Raw genomic sequence first — 23402 nt, forward strand, 5'->3', positions numbered from 1 at the left:
GGTGGCTCAGTCGGTTAAGCAGCTGCCTTTGGCTCAGGTCATGATCCCGGGGTCCTGGGATTGAGTCCCGCATAGGTCTCCTTTCTCAGCAGGGAGCCTGCTTCTCTCTCTTTGCCTCTGCCTGCCTCTCTGCCTACTTGTGATCTCTGACTATCAAATAAATAAATAAAATTGAAAAAAAAAAACTATAAACCAACCTGATGGTAGGGGAGTGTACATGGATTTTATTCCCTAAGCTAAACATTTTTTAAGAGATCCATTTATTTGAGAGAGAGAGAGGATGTGTGTGCAAAGGTGAGTCAGGTTGAGGGGCAGAGGAAGAAGGAGAGAGAGAGAGAATCTTAAGCAGTCTACCCACTGAGCACAGAGCCCAACATGGAGCTTGATCTCATGACCCTGAGGTCTTGACCTGAACAGAAAACAAGGGGCAGGTGCTTAACCAACTGAACACCAGATGCCCCTAAGCTAAACATTTTTAATAGTCTGATTTTTTAGAGCTTAGAAGCATATATAATTTTTAGAGTCACCAGAAATAAGTTTACTGGGAAGCCAATGAGGCCACAGCTTCAGGGCCCCTCTCTGGTACAGACCCTAGTCATATAGTTAATAAATGTCATCCATTCAGAGTATTTAAGATTAGTTCCTATACATGAAAATGGAATCTTAGAACTCATATTTAAGAGAAATGTGATAGAGGTCCCAGAATTTGGCAATGATTTAAAAACTTGATTACCCATAAGCCTGAAAATAATTTTTCTATGCTGTGAATAATTTTAAAAAAATTCTAGATGAGACTGACTTATTATTCTAGTCTCTCTCTGGAAAACTATATTATAAAATTGTTGTCATGTAAAGAAATAAAGATAATACAACCAAAAATATAGAGGAAAAAAGTATAAGGGTATGTGAGGCAGTTAATGAAAATAAGTTGTTTTTCTTGGTTTTGTGATGTTTGTTAGCTTTTTAAATGTCTCTTTTTTGTGTGATTTCTCATTCTACATAATTATTTAATTTTGTGTAATTTTATATCAATTTTCTTAAAGAGAATTGCAAATTTTACAAGCTTCAAGCTGTCTAAAATCTGACCCTTTGGCCTAATAATCAGAATAACAACAACAACAAAAATGTTTTAAACAGTTCCAGTGATAGGAATTTAGTTGGAAAACAGTTCCGTGCAATTAGGTCTTTATGTGAGGAGCTGTGATGTGTGCATATGGAGCCGTAAAAATCGCTGTAGCATCAGCCAAGGACCTGTCAATCCCCAGCGCCCTCTGTCACTCGGCCAACCTCCCAGCTTCATCACCACACCTGACGGCTGCCCGCTGCACTCGCCCCGGGTTGCTTACGCCACCGAGTGCTGCTCTGATGCAAGACACACCATTCTCTGGTTTCCAGCCCTGCTCGCCTGTCATTCCTTTCCCTGAACAACAGTCACTCCAAATCTCACTGTGCTTTACATGGAGGAAACGGTCACTCCAAACCTCACCGTGCTTTACATGGAGGAAAAAGTTTCTCTCTCTCCCCCGCTTCCCCCTGAGTGCTAGGTCACTTCCAGTGTTCAATAAACAGCAGCGGAATAAAGGGAAGAATAAAACAAATTATTAGCAGGGCTGTCTCTGGAGGTTGGCATAAAGAAGACCTTAACTGCTTCTCTTTATTTCCAGTTCTAGTCTCCCGGTGGATGGATGAATCTGTTTTATTATTATTTTTTGGATCAAGCCAAATCAGGAAACTGTTACGGAGCTACAGTCTTCCTTAACAACACCCTTCACCTGGGTTCCTTCCAGGATTTGAGTTTGGTGGTGTATTTTTTTCAGACTTCTATTTTATGCTTTTGCATACCTGTATATGATTGTGTGTATGTGTGGTATTGTTTGGTTGGAAAGGAAAGTTTTGTGGGGTTTTTTTTTTTTTAATTAAGAGGTGTCATCCCGTACCTGTCACTAGTCCTCTAACTTAATAACGTGTTCTGGGACCCCTCGGCTTTGATGTGTGCGTGTACACAAACATCCTCAGTGATGCGTAGTGGGAGTGCACTTGGCTTCTGAGCAGAACAATTTTCAGGTGTTTAGGACTGCATTGCTCTTTGTTGCAAGTTAAGTATTCTGGGCACCTGGAATGCTTAACTTGCAACAAAGAACAGTGAACACCCACCACCCACGACCCCCCTTGGCACAAAGTGCTCATAGCACCTGACCCCTTGCCTTCATCAACAAAATGCTCTCAATGCCTTTTCACCCTCAGTTAACTTCTTACATAATCTTCTTTTAGGAGCTCTCAACTTTATTTATCACTTTGCTGCTGGCAGATATTTAGGATGGTTCCAAATTTTTACTCTCACTGACAAGTCTGCAATAAACACCTTTGTTCCTATTTCCTTCAGCTTATGTGTGAGTATTGCAAGAGGCTGACTCTAGACAGGAATCCCTGGTCACATGCCCTTGTTCGGCTCCCCTGTGCTAGATTCCCCTCCAGCCTTCTACCTTTCTACCAGCAGTGAGTGGTAATACCCACAGCCCTGTATTCTTCAATACCTAATACTGTCTAATTCTTCAATTTTAGCCATGCTGATGAGTAAAGAAAATACCACGTTGTTGTCTTAATTTACAGTTCTCTAATTAGTATTGAGACTATTTGAAATTCATATTTGCTCCTTTGTGAAAGACTCCCACTTTCTCTTCCATATGTGTACATATTTTAATTTTTACTACATATGATTTATAATTGGAAAAAATAATACACAATTTACAAAATAACTTACTGTCCTTCACGGCCTATTCAGATATTGGCTCATTCAAACAATGGCTTGATCTTTCTTCCTGGAACCATTCTCTGGAACGTAGTTTGCACAGTACTTAGCTTACCCTCCTGACTAAATTAGTGGAGACTAGACCGGGGCTTTTCCATTTCTATTGCCTTTGACCTGCCTCGTATAATGCCTTGTGTAATGTGTGGCACAGATTTGAAGCTTAATAAATCAAAATTGGAATGATAAAAGATAGAGAAGGTTGTTATGAGAAAACTGTCAGCTTTATTTTCAACCTTTGGCTCTTTGTGGACACCGTCTTGAATGATCCTTACCGAAAGTGGACATAGACCTAGAAAGGACATGTAATGTTATTTGGATTTAGAGTCACTTTCCCAGAAGATACATTCATCAGAATTTCTAGGAAAGGGATACTAAACTCAACTAAAAGAGGAAGGTCAGATGTGGAAGAGCTCTTCGGGGAATGAGGATCCCATTGCCCCAGAGACATCTTGAAATGTGGGAAGCTGCCTGGTAGTCTCTGTCTTAGGTCAGCCCAGGCCCAGGACTCGATAAAACCCAACGGGATGGCAGTAGTGACTCAGCTAAGCTGTCAGCCAGAAACTAACCCGTGCTGAGATACTCCACATTCAGGACAATGTGATTCTCCCTGCTTTACGCTCAAGTGTTTCTTGTATGTTTATGATATATTGTTATGATTTGAAAGGTGAGCATAAAAAAATTCTTCGTGAAAACTGACATCCGGCTATAATTACCAGAAGAATTCTGTAAATGTTTTCAACACAGACTTCAGATCTCACTGAAAAGAATCCAAAAAAATGTCCAAGCCCTTTATGTTTTAGAATTTCATTAATCAAGTTTTATCACTTCAAAGAAGTAACCTATTGGCTCAAACAGAATCTTACACCAAAGTGTTCATCCAAAAAGTAATTATTGGCATGATGTATTTAAGGACTTGTGACCTTGTGGAGATTTCACCTGTCAAAAAGAATTAGTAGCCAAACCTGGAGTATTTTTTATAGCTTCACTTTTAATTCCACAATTGTCCTTTTTCTATTGAGGCATAACTGATATACAACATTGTATTCATTCCAGATTCCAACTGTCCTTTGAAAGCATATTGTAATGAGAAAATTTGAACTTGTCTGAATCAGTTCAAGGAAGGGGAGGCTTCTTTGTGCATAAACAACTGAGTGATCCTATAGAAATGTTTCTCTTTGCCATTGCTTCCAGCCCACAAATACATTTCTAATACTGGATGGGGGCATCTGTGCCCCACAGAGGAAATATGCTAAAGAAAGATGTATTGGGAAATGCAGATTTAGAAAACAGATTGCTTGGAGACCTATGTAGAAACTTCCTTCCACAGATGGTCTTACATGGACTGTTTATTATCAGGCTAAAGTTTCATGCCAGAGGGATGTCCCAGTAGACGACAGCAGAAGCCCTCACCCTCAGAGTAGGACTCTTCCTTGAAGTTTTGTTTTTGTTTTTTTGTTTGTTTTTTTAACATTTTATTTATTTGAAATAGAGAGAGAGAGAGAGCACAAGTGGGGAGGGCAGAGGGAGAGGGAGAAGTCGATGCCCCGCTGAGCAGGGAGCCTGAGGCACGGCTGGATCCCAGGACCCTGGGATCGTGACCTGAGCCAAAGCAGACACTTAACCGACTGAGCCCCCCAGGCACCTGTCTTCCTTGAGGTTCTTGTACACTATCCATTCATCTTCAATAGCTCTTCAGTCACTGGCATAGTTGACATCACTTGTGTAGTTGCCTATGATCCCTTCCTCTCTGCTGCCCTGAGCTGGGGGTCCCTTGCAGGGGCGACTATCCCCTGTACCTAACTTCCCATTTTCCAAAATAAACTCAAGATAATAAAAAAATTATATTTGAGGCCGAAGAAAATCACATTGATGAGAAGTAGCACAAGTTAGGGTTTGTGGGTCTCAGTGGTTTCATGTAACCACTACCATGTCCTGAGTTCTGATGTTTGCCAGGCCTGTTTCGGCCATTTCATGTGTGTGAATGTGAGTGGTACTCACAACTGCCCATGGGATATGGCTAGTATGAATCCTGTTTTAGAAGTGAGAAAGCTGAAGCTCTGACTGGTTACGTAACTTGCCCAGGGTTGTGCAGCTGGTAGAGGTGTCTATCACCTAGATAGGACTCGAGTGAACCAACTCCAGGGGCCACAATCCCATCTCACCACGCTGGACTGCCTCTAGCGAGTCATTTAAAAAATGTGTAAGATCTATGGGGAAAGGAGCAGATCAGTGTGCCTAGAATGCTCTTATTTCCACAGAGTTAGGAGGTGGGGGTTGTACTAGAATGCCTTCAGATGCATCGCTGTCTCTGAGGGGGAAACATGGGGAAATGGCTGACCTTGGTGTCCTCTGGAAAGAAAACAGAGGAACTGGGGATTCAGGGTGAGAACAGGGTTTTTACTGAGTCTTCTTTTTGAGCCACTTGGGGTTTTTTCTTCTACCATGGATCTACGTTACCTTTTCTAAAACAAACTTTTTAAAAAACATATAGATTGATTTGAAACTCCTTGGGACTTCTCTTGGCTCCTCAGATACTTGTCAGTTTGAAACACGATCTGATGGGGTTTATGTGTCAGTATAAAACATTGGAATTCCTTGTGTTCAGCTTCATCTCACTGATGACTGTGGACTTCAGTATAGTAGCTCAGAGGTTTGCAACACTGCAAAAAGCAGGACCATACTTGCAAAAGAGCTTGTGAGAGAGAGATCAAGAGAAAGAAAATTGGCCAAATCTTATTCTTAATGGCTATTTTTTTTAAATTTAATTTAATTTTTTTTTATACACATATATTTTTATCCCCAGGGGTACAGGTCTGTGAATCACCAGGTTTACACACTTCACAGCACTCACCAAAGCACATACCCTCCCCAATGTCCATAATCCCGCCCCCTTCTTTCCAACCCCCCTCCCCCCAGCAACCCTCAGTTTGTTTTGTGAGATTAAGAGTCACTTATGGTTTGTCTTAATGGTTATTTTTGACTGGGACTTTGAAAAAAATCTTGCTAAAGGGAAGACCCTATCTCCAAATAAGGTCACATGCTGAAGTACTGGGATTCAGGACTTCAACATACGAATTATCAGGACACAGTTCAACCCATAACCTTGCTTTTCGCCAGTTTTCTCTACTTTCCCCTCAGCCCGGCCCAGAGAGTTCCTTGTCCTGATGTTTGGTCTCTGGGGTACCTGTGGTGGAGAACATGGCTGAGGTCATCTCTGAGAGGAAAACCCAGTAAAGGAAGAGTCGCCTGTGGTGAGGCCCAAGTGAAAGTGTGGTTCTCTCCTTCCTAGGTGGTATCACGGCAACCTCACACGCCACGCGGCCGAGGCTCTTCTCCTCTCAAACGGATGTGACGGCAGCTACCTTCTGAGGGACAGCAATGAAAGTACGGGGCTGTACTCTCTCTCTGTGAGGTAGGACGCTGAGGAACTCTATGAATTCAACATTGTTCCAACTCTTCCTTACACAGGCATTGACTCTATCATCACACGCACATTGCCAGGTAACAACATTCTCACATTGCCAGAAAAAAATTCTCTTGACTCCTGGGAGACCTGCAGCTCTAAGGATTCCAAGGCCTGAATGGTGGACTATGAGAACTGTTCTTTCTCCTTCCCTCAGCAGGAAAGGAAACGGGAGAGCCTAAAGACACTGTATGAATTGTTTAGTGTCTCACTTACCTGATGGAGAAACTGAAACCCAAAGTGCTAAATTGTCTTTGCACCCCATTAATCATTGATAGAAACAGCACCAGAATCCAAATTCCTGAAACCTGGCCCGGTGTCCTCTTAATAGTTCTTGCTAGCCCTGGAAAATCAGAACGATTTGTGACTGTGCAACATTCATAATCACAAACTCAAGCAGGCAGTAAGGCAAATTTTAAGGTTGTTTTTTTTTTTTTTTTCTTTCTATAAATGGATTGACCTTTCTCCAAGCTCCACTTCCTCTGAGTGTTAATGGAATTAATGTGGTCCCTACACAGATCTAACCTGTATAATGGTCCAGTCCTTCCAGGGTCCCTCTCCTCCCCTGCTTCCTTCTAGCTGGCCTCTTGATCAGGGAAGCTGACCTCGCCCGGTGATAATTGGGAGGAGGCATTGGTTTTCGGTCAGCATCTGTCACCTTGGCCTCTGCGGGCGTGTAGCAAGGCTTTCTGGGTTTATGGGGAGTTGCCTTCTGCTTAGACTGGGGATGTGAGGATCCATGAAATTGACAACCTCAAACGGTTACTGTTTTTTTGCTGTTCTAATAGCACCTCCATGTGCTCCTGAAAGGTCCCTTGGGGGGCTCCTGAGTGGCTCGGTTGGTTAATCGACTGCCTTCAGCTCATGTTATGATCTTAGGGGTCCTGGGATTGAGCCCCAGGCCAGACTCTCTGCTCCTCGGGGAGCCTGCTGCTTCTCCCTCTCCCTCTCCCTCTGCCTACCTCTCCCCCTGCTTGTGCTCTCTCTGTCAAATAAATGAATAAAATCTTTTTAAAAAAGTGTCCCTTGATGTAGCACCCCTCACGCTGATCTGACATGAGGTTTTCTCTATTCTTTTCTGCCCCACATGGTCTAGGCCTCCTCGTCACTAACTCAACATCTACATCTACACTCCTTTACCTCTGAATCCTTTACCCTGAATCCAGATTAGAGACCATTTGGTTTTGTTTTTGTTTTTCTGTTTTTTTTTTTTTTTTTTTTTTTTTTTTTAATCTCCTCTCCCTCTGATAGGGGCAAAGGCTGGCTTCAAAAGTATTTCCTGAAATAATTGATGGCAGGTTTCTATGAGCTCAAAAGCCAAGAATTAATTTTCTTTTCTTCTCTTTGTGCTTCTGGACTTCCGTATTTTCTGTGCCCATAATGAATTACCCCAAACTCAGTGACTTTAAACAACTCCATTGATCATCTCACAGTCTCTGTGTGTTGCAAGCCCAGGTGGTTTCTCCAGTTTCTCTGCTGGGGCTCCTGCCAGGCCGAAACCAAGGTGCTGGCTGACGTTGTGGTTCAGCCGGGACTCAGAGTCCTCTTCCCTCGACCTCTTCTTTTTGGCTTCATTCCTTTTCATTCATTTCCTTATTGCTGTAGGACTGAGCTCCATCTTTTCCATGCTGCTATTGACCAGGGACCAGGGTCAGCCTCTGGAATCCACACACAGTTAGTTCCCTGCCACGTGGCCCCCACAGGCAGTTCACAGCACAGATGTTTGCTTCCTTCTAGAACAGTCTCTCTGATCTCCTCTCCTGTGACCAGCCAGAAAGAACTCTTTGCTTTTACCAGGACTCTCACATGATTAGGTCAGGCCCACCCACACCATCTCCCTGTTGCCAGGTCAGCTAATGCAGGGCCGAATTATCTGCAAAATCCCTTCATAGTAGCATCTATACTAGCATTTTATTGAATAAATGGGAAAGGCTTATGTAGTCCAGGGACTGAGGATCAGAGTTGCGATAGCTAGCTGCCTGCCACATCATGGATGGGAGATGGGATAAATAAGAGGTCATGGAGAAAACACACACACACACACACACACATACACACATTCATTAACATTTTTCATGTTACTCTGCTGTATTTTGCTTAGAATTTTTCTAAATAACATTTTTGGGAAAAGTATTCATCAGACATGAAATTCTGCTCAGGTAGAAGCAAGAATGGTGCTTTCTCTGATAGACAGCTACAGGTGAAAATCTCATCAGGTCATTAGGCTGCAAATCGTTTAATGCATAGCTCTTCCCCAAATCACTTAACAAACCTGCGGGAGTATTCGATCAAAGAATGTTAACTTCTCACCTGTAGATGTCTCATGTGAGCAATTCGATCAGAAGCTTATTACAAACAGGCGCATGTATATCCCATCTGTATAAAAATGTAAAATTCACCAATTTCCAAGACAAACACTTGGAAATACTTTCAGAAAAAGAAATAACCACCAGCAGAGGTGACAGGAACCATAGACTGGCTCAGAAGACTGGCCGATTTGACTCGTTCCCTGGTTCACTCCCTTAATAATCCGTGTTTGAGAGCATCCGCTCTATGCCGACCACGGTGGTGAGTGTTGAGAAGGTTCAGACTTCGCTCTGAGGAAGTACAGCCTCATGGGGAGTGGGACGCTGCACAGGTAGTTGTCTACAAGATAGAATGCAGTAACCCACGGGAAAGGAAGCAAGATCTGTGCTTGGAGGGTTGAGGAGAGCAAAGCAAGTAACTTAAGATGGAAGGGTCATGCAGTGACTGACAGAGTAGGTGGTATTTAAACTGATGCTTGATCAGAAACAAAGAGGACGCTGTTGCAGGTGAAGGGGACTGGGGGCTGTAAGAGCTAAGGGACAAGAGAAGAAACTTCTAGAAGAACTGTAGGTCCACTTGGCTTAGAGCAGCCATTCTTAGGGTGTGGTCCCCAGACCAGCAGCATCACCGAGAACATGTTAAGGGTGCAAATTCCTGGGCTCCACACCTTGGAAGTACTGAATCAGGAATCCAGGGGGTAGGACCCAGAAATCTGGGTTTTAACAAGCCCTCCCGGTGATTCTGATTTCTGATGCTTGCTAAAGTTGGAGCAGGTCATTCATAGAGAAGAGAAGATTAGTGGGAGTCAAATAATGTATCTCTATGTAAGACACATAACATTTATATATATTATGTGTAATATAGAATTTATATATGCTTTCTATTTATATATGTAACTTATAAATAATACGTGATTTATATATTTATATATAACTATATATACACTTACAATTTAAAATTTATTTAGTGCTCTGCCTTATTCCAAAAGTGAGGTGGCAAATGACGTTGTAGGAAATTGTGTATTTTATTCAGTAGGCAGTGGAACCAGCATGGCAAAAAAGGGCAAATTCAGTGACAGAAACAGAATTCAGATGGACTCCCAAACAAGTAAGAGAGAAGAGCCAAAAAGAGGAGAACTTGGGGAGGGTGCGAGCTGCCATTTCTATCATTCCCTATTCTCTGCTGGTCTTAAATACTGAAGGGGGTTTTGGTCAAGGATAACTTTGGGTAAATCAGAGAATGCACGGGGAGAATCTCCTCTTGTCTTCTATTACAGTGAAAAACTGAGAAGAGCTCTGCCAAAAAAGCACGAGTACTTTTAAAATGCCAGTGGTTTCAATAGCTGCATTGTAAGGCTCAGTTTTTAGAAGAGTTTAATGGTGATGCTAATACCTAAGTTTATATTTCTCTTCTTCTTCAAAGCCTTAAATAACCTTAAGCATTTCTTTTTCCCTTTCAGAGCCAAAGACTCTGTCAAACACTTTCATGTTGAATATACTGGATATTCATTTAAATTTGGCTTTAATGAATTCTCATCTTTGAAGGATTTTGTCAAGCATTTTGCAAATCAGCCTTTGATTGGAAGTGAGACAGGTAAGCAATGAACAGATAGAGACTTCAACTAGGAGACATTGTTTCAGGATAGAGGAGGGACAGGGAGGATTTCATTAAATAGTTGTACTTCTGTTGAATTATGTGCTTATGATACACAATTAGATATGTTTAGAAACAATTTTTTTCAATTATTCTGCTATATGTTACATTAATAAACTATTCATATAGTTTATTAATATATTAATGTATAATACAAACATTATATATACATACATATATACATATATGTGTATGTATGTGTATATGTTTATATCAGTATCATCTTTGGGTAAAAAACAATGTGCTTCGTGCAAAGTAGATAGTTTTCTTAGAATGCGTCATTTAATGGATTGATATAAAATATACAATTTTTTTAAAGTAGTCTTTTCACTTTATAACAATAAATATAATCAACAAAGAAAGAAGAAAGGCTGGAACAACTTTCTGATTCCTCATAATTTTAGTATGGACCATTTGCATATTGGGGAGACCCATAAAAGATAATTTTGAACATTTAAAAACAAAATTCTTACTTAAATTTCCACAAACATCACTGAATATTGCAAGTATTGACTAGAAATTGCTCTCTTGAGCAAGGCCTTTATTCACCATAAAGTTCTGTTTCTCTTATCTTGGCTTTTTAAGTTTTTACACTAGACTTAAAGATGGATAGAAAATTTTGAATTTCCCCGTTTGAGTGGTTAAAGTCAAACTAGAATATTGAAGTTTTAAAAACAAAAAACACGTGACCTTGGTATTTGAATTATCCGACTTGATTTTCTGTACCAGTTCCATAAAGTAAGCAGAAGATCACCCCTGTATTTGTGATACAGAATCACAATATTATGTGACCCGAGTGATGGTAACTCTCAGTTAGTCAAAAGCTGGGCAATTCCAGAACTTGAGGCAGAAGAGGAACTCAAGACTTAGCAGCACTGCTGTTTTACCATGAACTTGTACATACTCATTTTCTGGGTAAACATGGCCAGTGGGCTTTCTGTTAACTTCACTGTGGTGGGGAGAGATGCCAGTGGGGAAGTCTCTCTTAAATTCACTGTGGGCCTGTTTCTGCTGTTTCTGTGGCCTGGATAGACCCTGAGATGAATCATACGGTATCAAGTGTAGACGAAAAGCACAGTGGAAACCACAAAATAGTTGCCTTACTTTATACTCACTGCACAAGACCTGTAATAGAATATTCCAAACTATGAACTTGAAGCTATAATTTTTTTTTCTGGTGGAAATTCTTCCAGTTGGCCCTGGAAGCTACCTCCTCATTTAACCAGCAATAGTTCTCATTACACATGGCAGGTGGGCCTGTATTATTTATTTCCATCGCTCCCAGCATTGGCAAGCTTTTCAGTTTCTCAAATCCCTTCACTTCCAACCCTCAGTTTTATTCACTTCTTGGTCACTAGAACTTGAGAAGAGACGTTTTGAAGCAAAAGACTTTGTTTTATCTGCCTCTGCTGTGTCCTTCTCCACGTCCCCCAGGTCCCGATATGTTGCATGACGCTTCGGGTGAATGAATGGATGAGTGGGTGGAAAACTGTGCGTGAGAACTCTGTGTTGCCTCAAAGCCATGAACAGTGTTATCTTGCAGCCTTCTTTCTTCCTCCAAGCAACATCAGTGTCCTTCTTTTAAACACTCCTCCTAGATTCTATTTTTAACCCTTTGGATCATTCTCGGTGCTCCTTCCTGAACTTTCTCCAAGTTAGAGAAAAGGTGCACACTCTAACCTATCAAAATGTTTCAAAACAACAACAACAACAACAACTTTAAGACCAAAGTGCATGTAGTGGTGTTTGGTTGAACCTTTCTGGCACAGGTCCGATCTCCAGCCAAAAGGATCACCTAAGATTTCGCTGAAGTATAGACACGTTGACATTGAATTCAGGACAATGAAATTTCCTGTAAATACATTAAGTTTCCCTGTTAATATGTCAGTCTAACTAAAGAAGGTTTACCATTAATCCATTAGGGATTATGAAAAAAAAGTATAATCCTGACTGCTGGGGTAGTTTTATCCAAAGCTAGTATTATTAACATTAACCATAACTACTTTATGTATTGCGCTGAAACTCAGGAAACTAAGATTTTTATCGTCTCTGCTGCACCTTCTCTGTTCCATCATCATCCAACAGGGAATTTGATATTATTCGAATGCCTGTCACAGGCTCTTGATGCTTAAGAGTCTGTACTTGGCTTACTAACTTCCAGCCTTTGAGTTAGATTCCACGGACTCTGAAATATTCCTCTTATCTGTCCCAGCCAGATGAAGGCAAAGCCACTGAGGCTGGGAACAAGGGGGAAAACCCATGACAAGTGAGTGTTCTAGTTTTGCCCCTCTGAGAGTAATAGGCCTCAGGAAACAAGATAACGTGCTGAAGTCATGATGACTCTTAAGCCCAGCAGATTTTCAGAAGTCACAGTCAGCACTGTGACCTGTGAATAACAGTGAATGGAAACCAGGATGCCACCTTCCAAAAATAGGTCTCTTCTTATTCATTTAAGTATTGGCTCCTGGTGTTTACCCGCAGTGATGGGGGAACCTCCAGGCTCATGGTTTCTTGTTCACCATCAGAGGAAGGGCAAATTCCTAAAGTTTTCATTCAGGTAAAGATTACCAGGGGAGGTATTTGCCTGCACGATGGATGAGGCTTGCAAGGGTTCTCACCTCCAGATCCTAGGAATGGAAAGGACTCGAACTGGGTATGTCAGTCCACTCCTTTTAGCCCAGACCCCCTTCAGGCCAGCATCCCCCTGCAGTGCATGGGGAGTGAATTTAAGAGAGACTTCCCCACACTTAATCTACTGGACACATTACCTCCTAGGGCAGCGGGGGGCGGTGGGGGGGAGAGAGGGGGAACCTCCAAAATAACCAATAGCCTTACACTTCACCTTATAGTCATACATAATATAGAGGGGATCCCAGGTTTTTCTTAGGCTCTGGGTCTTAAGAAAATCTTTGTATTGAGGAGACATAAAAGTGTTTACCTCAAGGGAAGAATACTATTTTGAGATATCCTTTTTCCTATTCTATTCCTATTCTCTACTCTTTAAACTCTGAGGATTTCTGTTTCCTCATTGGAAGAGTGAAGATTTCCTAAGCAAGATCTAAGCCCCCTGACAGCCTCAGTATTCTATTATTATAATTTCCCTTGCTATAATCTGCATTTAACCTTTCCAATCTCCATGAAAGTTTTTGTTCCCTCTAATTTCTCCTTACTGACACCCATAAATACTCTTAAGGTATTTCTGACTGTCAAATCCCAGTCATTTCCTAAGTATATCAGAGAGACATTTGACATGTTCTCTCCCTTTACTTTCCTCGGTGGCTCTTTCTGTTCTAACATATTGCATAATTCACTTAAAAAAAAATCTTTGCAAAAAAAATTTTTTTAAATCTTTGCATTGCTATGTAAATCTTATGAGAAGAAAGATGTTTGTCAGTTTCGTGCCCTGATCCTTCCTCCCAGTAAGAGAATAAATGCTGCTAATTATCCACATTTCATCATTTCATGTTGGTTTCCCATTCATCCATTGCCCAAGGCTGCTTTGCAACGTGCATGGCAACACTGTAACCAGCAAACTTCCGACAATTAACTTTTACTTCCAAAGTTTATGTGGAGCGTCATTTGAAATGATGCTTTATGTTGTATGTATGGTCAGTAATGATTAAATTCAGAATTTGACTTTCATTTGTAATCATAAGCTTCTATGTAAAACTTCCTTCATATGTGTACATGGCTTCTAAAATTCAATTCAAATTAGACTTGGAAATTTGAGACTTTTTTATTAGCATGGATATGTTTGGTCCATTATCAATTTTTACTGTATTCTCTTGTAATTAGCTAAGTTTCATATATATAATCTTGAAAATTTAGACAGCATTTATTTTATTTTATTTTATCTTATTTGAGAGAGAGCACATGCATGCACAAAGGAGCAGGGGAAGGTGGAGGGAGAGGCAGAAGGGTAGAGGAAGAGAGAAAGGGAGAGAGAGAATCAGACTCCCCACTGAATTGTGGAGTGCAGAGGCCAATGCAGGACTTGATACCAGGATGCTGAGATCACAACCTGAGCCCAAGTCAGATGCTTAAATGACTGAAACACCCAAGTGGCCCTAGAGAGCATTTACTTTTATCCTTAAATATCCAAATATTATTAGAACAAAAATTACCTTTCCTATTACCTTTTGTTTCTATTAGAATACTTCTGTGTAGGGGCACCTGGGTGGCTCAGTGGGTTAAAGCCTCTGCTTTCAGCTCAGGTCATGATCCCAGGGTCCTGGGATCAAGCCCCACATCGGGCTCTCTGCTCTGCAGGGAGCCTGCTTCCCCCTCTCTCTCTCCCTGCCTCTCTTGCCTCCTTGTGATCTCTGTCTGTCAAATAAATAAATAAAAATCTTTTTTAAAAAAAGAATACTTCTGTGTATGAAATAGTCATACACAATGTATTATAGGAATTACTGTGCTGGGACTTTAATCACCTACCCAGCATGATACAAGTCAAGTGCTATGTTTGTGCTTACCCTTTATGATAATTGGTTCTCAGTTTTGAAGGTCCTATCTGGTTCTTTCTTAAATGTCAAATTTCCATTTCTCTTTTTGTCTTGATGTGGGGATTCCCAACCTCTTGATAACTGCTATAGTTATTATTATTTTATTTTGTAACCCCAGCCTTTTTACCCAGGTGGCATTTAAGAATAATGAAGTTAAAATTAATTGTAGTTTGAGACTTGTGTGACATTTCTGAAAATTATTGGTGACAACTCAGAATTCTGCCAAACCACAACCAAGAATCACTTCTTTAGCTTATGCTCACCAAAAAAGGAAATTTTCTTAGTTTGTGATGAGGTGTGTTCGAAAAAGGAAAAAGCAGGCAGGGCAGGAAAGGGAAGCAACATTTGTGGAGTGCTCATTGAGTTCCTAGCGTTCTATCAGACGTTTTCACATATATCAAATTCTTTTTTACTCTTCTGTACCACCCACCATAAATGTGAAAGTTGTCCCATTTTCAGATGAGGTGATCAAAACGTAGGCATTCTGAATTATTGGGGCAGGGGGCACCGCTGGCAGGCATCAGAGCTGCGAGTGGAATCCAGGCCAACCTTGCTCTGAAGCATAGGGGCTTTCCATTCACATCACGTCTCCTGGTCTACCAGTCACCTGGCAGCACGCCATCGCCGCGGCAGTGTGACCCCGAGTGGGTCTGGATGGGAAGATTCCCTGCCACAGTGACCTAAGAGAATGTCTGTAGGACATGGCGGGGCTCTCCCCGACTCTCTTCTTTAAGGTCTGTAATGATATTTTTGGTTTGTGATGTAAAGAATGTGAATCAGTTTGAGCCTCTGTCTTTGTATTTACTGCTGTTCTCATTTTATTTACATGAATGGCCTTTTGAGAAATGATACTGTCTCAAGAGGATATCAAGATATCAAGAGGATATCTTAAAACAGAAAAAAAGTCAACTAGAAAACAAACACACAGAGGCCCATCTTATTTATGTCCCTCCAGAAAGGATACAAAACAGCCTCTATAAATACAGTCAGGTAAAATGAAATGTAAAGGTTGAATGGGAAGGTGGAAGAAAGGGAAACTGAGGCACAAAGACTTAATGGCCCCAGGAGGACAGTCTTTAATGGATAACGTACATTTACAGGAAACAGGACACAGCTCTGGTCACTCAGTGTCCTCGTACTTCTTACGCCTGCCTCGAGCCTGGGTGTTCAACTGGATGTATAGGCTATTAGTATGGGAAGGGAGCCTACAGACCATCTCATTTTTCCTCTACAAATGAAGAAACTGAGGTCTGGTGAGAAATGTTGAGGCAAAAACACACATCTCCATTCCTCAAGCTGCCTCTTAAAGAACCCATTTCTTCGAACTTTGATCCCTGTGTATGCTGTCTTGCCTACCATGGAGCATATTTCACAGGCTGTAGAGAGTTTCCATTGGGTGGCCACCATGGCTGAGAATAATACCGTAAAATGAGTAAACACAAGAACTCCCCGTTCAACTGCTCACCAGCTGGATGTCCTTGGGCAAATTACGTAACCTCTCTGAGATTCAGTTTCATCATCTTATAAATTAGAGCCGATGATCTAATAGTTCATGACTTACTGGTGAAGATTGGATGGGATTAAGTATGTAAGGCTATAAAAATAATTTTTAACACGTCTTTCCATGAAGCAGTTTATGGTAATTCACTCCGTCGTATTATATGCAAGACCTCTACCTTCTTTGGTAGATCATGAAGAGTTCGTGAGGGATGATTGAATTTCTGTTTATCAAATGTTTATGTCCTCTCCAAATTTTAAGCCAGTTCCACAGTGGATTCAGATGAAAGGTTAGGTCAAGTGGCCGCTCCAAAGAGAGTGACCTGACTTGACGTGGGTATTTCAACAGAATCTTCCAACCTGGCTGACTGACCTGCCTCTCATTCCTCTGTATAGTTCTCCCTGGGAGACTGGACAAGGGAACTTAAAGCCCCTGTATATGTAAATGAACACAGTTTCTCCAGCACCATTTTATAATGGGTTCAAGTTCATCTGCTGAGCAGGTTGCAAAGACAAAAGGAGAAAGATCTCGAATATTCCTGTCACTCCCTCTGGAAAGCTCCTTCCCACCAGCAAGAGGTGACAGAGGAAACTGCCACAGATATGCCAGTTGCCAAGCTTGTTTTCTGAACCCGAGGGCAAGGACAAAACATGGATGGACGTGGTCCTATTTTAATTGAGCAAATAGGTATTGAGCACCAACTATGAGCCACGCTGTGATGCTACTGACAGTAGAGTGATGAATCAGACATCATTCTTACCCTCAAACATCTTACAGTCTGGCCCGAGAAACCTGGTGGGTAAGCAGGTGCTTTAGTGCATAACAGAAATACCCTGAATAAAAGTTTCCCTTTTAAGACTGAAGGAAACTTTGGTGGTTCTAGGCACTTTCAGGAGGAGAAGCTTCCAGGTTATTGACGCTGCTCCAGGAAAGTGGAGTGTTTCTCTCTGCCTCCTTTTCTCCTGTTGATCCTGAAAATACATTAGCAACACAACACAATGGCAAGCTCCTAGGATTGAAGGGAGGCCCCTGCTCTGCTCCCATTAAATAACTTTTAATTAAAAAAAAGTTTCCCTTGTAGGAGCTATATGTGCTCTTGAGCTACTCTCTGTTGCAGAGATCACCCCAGTGCCTGGGCGCGAGGCTGCTCCTCCGGTGTCGCTGAGGTCCCGCGAGGTCCCACGAGGTCCCACAGGAATACAAGCCAGGGTCGGAGTGGGCGTCCTGTAAGTTAGCAGTGCAGCCACGGCAAACTGAACCGCCTCCCCTGGTCTGCTCTGATCCCCTCAAGAGCGTACCTCCACGCAGCGCTTCTGAAACCAGGTTTCACGTCAAAGGCAGGAAGCGACAATCTCCTTCATGTAGCTCAGAAGCTGAAGTGAAACTTGCAGCCAGGTTTCCCAGACCTGTGGTCGCAGAGCTTCCTCTCTCCTCCCTCCACCAGCCCCTGCCTCCCGTTGCTTTGTAGCTGAATTCTCCGAACAGATCCTGCTGTTCGTTTGGCCTATCACTCACCTGGAGTTCCTCCTGGAAGGGACCAAGGGCCTACCTTGGACCTTAGGTGGAAATATAATGAGTTTGTGGTGGCTACATTTTCTAAGTTTCTTTTGATTGCAAATGACAGAAACCCACCTTGGCTAGATGAATTTAAAAAACAAAAACAAAAACAGACAAAAAAAAAAACAAAACAAAAAAGATGGGGGAGAGAAGTGGATTTTTTTTTTTTTTTTTTTTGGTAAGGATATTAGTATTCTTGTTCATAATATAAAGGCAGGATGAACACCAAGTGCCAATAAAGAATCAGCCCCATGATCACGGCAAGTCTGAGGCTTTCAGCAAACCGAAAAGCCTCCCTTGGCCTTGCTCTGATCACCTCAAAAATGTACCTCTGAGACATTTCTGAGACCTGGTTTTATGTGAAAGGCAGGAAAGAACAGTCTCCTTCATGTAGCTCGGAAACTGAAGATAGTGGGCCTTTTCCCTGGTAGATCCCTGGGAAGTGAGTCCCGTGAGTGCACTGGGGGGAGGTGTTTGTGGGGGACACCCAGGGTCTGTGGGGATCTACCCTGGAGTACAAGAACGGGACAGTCTCTGCTGAAGGGGAAATCATCGTAAGCCCAGCAGCCGTGCCAAGGAGTCTATGTATTGTTTTCTCCTTGACCAGAACCATCAAGCTAGGAAGACCTCAAGAGGTGGATTACCAGTGGGAGCTATCATTTTATAAGTAGATTGTCATTTTCTTCATTCCACCATTCAGTCTAGCCTCTTTCATGGTCTTACTAGCTAAAATCAATCTAAACTCAATTCTGCTTTCCTGTTGACTCATTAACATTTCTCTCGGTTTAGCGTTTGTTGGTTAAAGTTTAGAAGAGGTTTTTGAAATAGAATATTGTTCCCCCCAGTGAAGGTTTGGACAGCTGTACTTGACGTTGTGGTCCCGTCCTTATCCTGGCACAAGGTGATCATGACCCTGGGAGGTTGGCTCCTCCCAGGCTCTTCTCTGACGTAACCCTGACCAGCTATGGCATTCATGTATCCCCTCACTGATCAAGCCTTCATTATGTCAGCATCTCTACTGGGAGGCGGGGACACAAATATAAGTTTGGCACCATACCTGCTCTGAAGGGACTCTCAGGGTTGGGAATTGCACCTGTTGGTTGAAAAGACAATGGGTTTACAATACCAAGTGGTTAAAGCATTGTGGCTCAGGCAGCACCCCTGCCCAGAGGTCCTTATACTGTAACACAGCGGCCCCCCAAGGCTGTCCTTATCTGCCAGGAACTGGTGACCCCCCCAAAGATGCCCACCTCTCTCCCTGCACCTGTGAATATGTTACGTTCTGTAGCAGGAGGGAATTAAGTTTGTAGGTGGAATTAAGACTACCCGTCAGCTGACTCTGGATGGGGAGGTTACTCTGGATTTTCCAGGTGGGCACCCTGTAATCATAAGGGTCCTTGTAAGTAAAAGATGGAGGCGGTAGAGGGAGACCCAGAGACGTGGCAGTGTGGGCAGGTCTCACACGCATTGTTGCTGGCTTTGAAGATGGAGGAATGGGGCCACCAGGGAAGGGCTGGTGGCAGCTTCCAGAAGCTAGAAAAGACAGAATGGATACTTCCCTAGAGCCTTTCCAGAAAGAGAGCATCCCTGCCAATCCCTTGATTTTAGATTAATGGGACCCATTTCAGACTTCTGACCTCCAGAACTGTAAGATAAGAAATCTGAGTTGTTTTAAGCCCTATGGTGGTGGTGATTTGTCACAGAAACAAAGGGAAGTCACTACAGGTAGTATGCTTGGTTATGTGCAAAACCGGAATTAACCCGGTGTGCCTTTCCAGCACATCATTTAAAAAAAATTATTTTCATATTAAACATAGGGAAAAGAATGAAAATCTAGCATCCTCTGGGAAGAGAAAGCACGAGATTTCACATTTTTTCTAACTTGAAAACTGCTTTGAGGCTTTGGCTCCAGGCCCCTCTCCTCCACTGTCAGATGGAAGGTTTACGAGGGGCCCGGGCGGCTTAAGAAAGGCCATTGGCGGCTACTAGACTCTGCCATTTTCATTCTTGGCAGAATGTCACACATGGGGCTTTTTTAACTCGACATTTAAAAATGCATGTTCCAGAGATGCGATCATTGGGTTTTCGTCTAAGAATTTAAAAATACTCTATATCAAAGCGTAATAACATCTCACATTTTCACAAAATACTTTTTATTCAGTGCTTCAGACAGCCTTGTGAAGAAAGGTCATTATTCTCACGTGTCTGAGGAGGAAACAGAAGCTAGAACGATTGTCCAGGGTCCACGGGAACAGAGTGGCAGTGGTGGCTCATTCCATGATGCCATGGTGACCGTCGGGCATATCATTGGAGGGAGGGGCATCTTTGCGGGGGGCATCTTGGAGCCAGGCCCACATTCACGAGCACCTGGCACCGTTACAATGGTGTAACACGGCCTCCAAGCCGCGCAACGTCTGCTCTTGATTTCGGTGTCTCTGCTTTCATTATGACTCTAAAACTGTAAACCTGTCGCTGGCCCCTTGTCCTGATATGACTGGATCTGTTCTCATGAAAGGATCACCTTAACAAGAGAGCGCTGACAATGCGCAAGCATGGGATGGGGGCTGCGGGTCCCTGTGAAAGCCATTTTTCACTGTGATCCCAATGCTTCAGGTGTGACCTGGGTGCAGAAGAAGGAGGCCAGGGTCTCATTCTTCTCTGGGGCCCAGGTCAGAGACCCTCTCCTGGCTTTTCTCGGTGATTCTTGTCAAGGGACAGGAGGGGGTCCCATGGGCCTGTCGTCAGAGGCCACAGGTGTTTCTTCAGTCAGTGGGTCATGCATACTCGAGCACTGAGCACCAGCACTATAATCGGCTGGCTTTGTTTGTAGGTGTATTTTTATTATAATGTACTTTTTACCTGCAGAGCTGGTCTCTGTCCTCATTGTCTCTCTTAACACCAGTTCAAGTTCCATACTTTCGTTTTCTTTTTTTTTTTTTCCTTCATTTATTTGAGAGAGAAAAAGAGCATGAGCAGGAGGGAAGGGCAGAGGCCAAGGGAGAAGCAGACCTTCCGCTGAGCAGGGAGCGTGATGTGGGGCTCAATCCCAGGCCCCTGGGATCGTGACCTGAGCCGAAGGCAGATGCTTAACCCACTGAGCCACCCAGTGCCCAAGGTCCATACTTTCTATAATCTTTCGAAGTACTTTTTCAAAGGCGCCTTCTCACCACCCTTATGAAATAACACCCTCTTCCTTATGCCTCCCTCATCACCTGCTATGCCTTTATCTTGCTCTGTTAGGGTTTCTACAACACTGCTCTCTCCTGACATATTGTATTTCTTTTCTTTCTTTTTTTTTTTTTTTCTGGCTCCCCAACCAGCGAAGCAGGTGCTGTATCTTCTTTGTTTGCTGTTGTATTCCCACGGCCTGGATGAGTGTCTGGCACATAGGAGAGCCCAGTAAATATTTGTTGAATGTATTACTGAGTTCTGTTCTCCCTGAATGGTACAATCTCAGACCTGCCTTTACAAGACCCCAGTGAAATAAAAAGAAAGAAACCACAGCAAGGAGGAAGAAACCCTTAACTTACTCTTTTTATAAAGTGTCTATTTCTGATCAGGTGATTGACTGGGGGAAGACCAAAAGTGTTGAGTCAGAAGTGCTCTCAGGTTTGGAGAGACACGCCGAAGCCCCCCAGAACTGGCCCCTGTTGGAGCCCTTTTTCTGCCTGACCCTCTCCTCCAGGTGGAAGTAAGGGCAATCATGCATAAGGCAGTTCAGGTCACGTTCACTAGAGCAAAGCAGATTTTCATGTAGCTTATTTTGTTAATTGGGTGGTAAGAGACAGTAGGGGTAATTCAACGAGTCCACTTTTCCTGAGACCCACTGATCTGTTATAAGTTTGTTCTGAAACTAGTGAGCAATAAGGACTGTGGAATAAATCCTCTCATACCGCAGTGCATTTGTTCACTTTTACTTTCGTGGCTTTTGTAAAGCCTTCCTGTAAGTTTCCAGTTACAGCTGAAGGTCTAGATCCATGTGGGCCCCTCCACGAAAGTTATTCCGAAGTGTTCCATGGAAGGGGTCTTTGGGGCCCCCAGGAGCCCCCAGCATGCGTCATCCTCATCTCTGACCCTGCTCTTATCACCCTGTTCATTTAAATGGCAACCCGTTAAGTAAGATCCATTGCTAGTTCTGTCTGAGCACTGGAAGGACAGAAATCATCTCCTCATGCTTTCTATATCTAGTGTCCACCTTAAGTGCCTGGCACATGGGTGCGACTCCAGAAACGTCGAGAAAATGAGCAAGTGAAAAGATGAGAATGTAAGAGGCTAAAATCTAGCCGTGGTTCTCTGGTTGTTAGCCTGTGGGCCTTCTTTCTGGGGCTGCTGTCTGACGATGTTCTTCTGTCTTCACTCAGGCACCCTGATTGTCCTGAAACACCCCTACCCGAGAAAAGTGGAAGAACCTTCCATTTACGAGTCTGTCCGGGTTCACACAGCAATGCAGACGGGCAGAACGGAAAGTGACCTCGTGCCCACTGCCCCTTCCGTAAGTGGCTGACCGTGGTGCCCTCGCAAATGTGCAAGGAAGTGTTAAGATACTTTAAGAAGTATGTTTGTTCATGTGAAAACTCTACCTTGGGAACTAAAACCTGAAAAGGAACATCCAGCGTGAAGCCCGTGACTCAGTTTCTCTGATCCAGGGTAAAACATTAAAAACAACAACAACAACAACAATGCCATAGCGATAGATAGGATTCTAAATACTTCAAAAACACTGCTTAAATTCCTGTCCTTACTTAGAAGGGGGAGAGATGTTGATGTTCACACAGTTGGCTACACTGTTACTCGTCCACGAGTTTCTTCAATTAAGAATTATTTTTTTTTTAACATTTCAATTGTCTGTGAAGGATAAATATGCCCCACTTTGACTATAAAATCTCAGGATGTTGTTTTCTCCTATTCTTTCTCTCCTTCACTGAAGGGAGGGTACAGACAGAACACATTTGCACTTCTTGGCAGTGGGGACCATTGTTCAGTTTCTGTGCAGCCCGAGCATTCATTGTTCCTCAGGAGCCCATCCGTGTTTGTTCTGTGAGCTGTGACCCTGCAAACATGCCTCCCGGCACCATTTCCGCTCTCCCCTGCACTGTGCTGGCGGCTCTCCTGTTCTTCCTCTCTCCCTTGTTTGCCGAATACTCCTGGCATAAGGCGTCAGGATTTGTGTGTGTAATAAAGAAGACAACACACAAAGGAAATACAAAGCAGGTTGAAAAAAAAAAAAAAAAAGGTCCTACATTTACATTTTACTGTAGGACCTATCCTGCCACCACAGAGATCTTTCTTAAAAAGCAAATGGGTCACATGACCTCCCTGTCAACCTTTGGCAGTGCCTGCTGTCTTCCCGGTCCACCTGGCCCTGCTCTCTCTCTGGCCTCTCCTGTGCTCCTCCCATGCTCACACCAACGTGCGTTCCCCTGACTGGGCTCCTTCTCCCCTCCCCGTCCCTGACATGTGCCAACACGGTGGCTGTCCCTTCCTGAGCCTTGAAGACGGATGTCAGAGACCAGTGTCTCTCGGGATGCCCTCCTGGGCCCCTCCTAGCGTTCTTTAAAATGGCCCTCTTTTGTGTTCCCAGCACCCTCTGCTTGCCTTTACCCTGCAGTC

General features: G+C 43.0%; 1 protein-coding gene across 1 annotated transcript in view; it reads left to right on the top strand.

The window, feature by feature from the left end:
• Positions 1 to 23402, top strand: part of DAPP1 (dual adaptor of phosphotyrosine and 3-phosphoinositides 1) — a 49335-nt gene that overhangs the window by 14845 nt on the left and 11088 nt on the right. Inside the window, exons 2-4 of the mRNA XM_059394747.1 lie at positions 6099 to 6221; positions 10039 to 10172; positions 22154 to 22284. Of these exons, the coding sequence (XP_059250730.1) occupies positions 6099 to 6221; positions 10039 to 10172; positions 22154 to 22284 (388 nt within the window). The remainder of the gene's footprint in view (positions 1 to 6098; positions 6222 to 10038; positions 10173 to 22153; positions 22285 to 23402) is intronic.

This window comes from Mustela nigripes, chromosome 1 (assembly GCF_022355385.1).
Source record: "Mustela nigripes isolate SB6536 chromosome 1, MUSNIG.SB6536, whole genome shotgun sequence".
Classification (NCBI taxonomy): Eukaryota; Metazoa; Chordata; class Mammalia; order Carnivora; family Mustelidae; genus Mustela; species Mustela nigripes.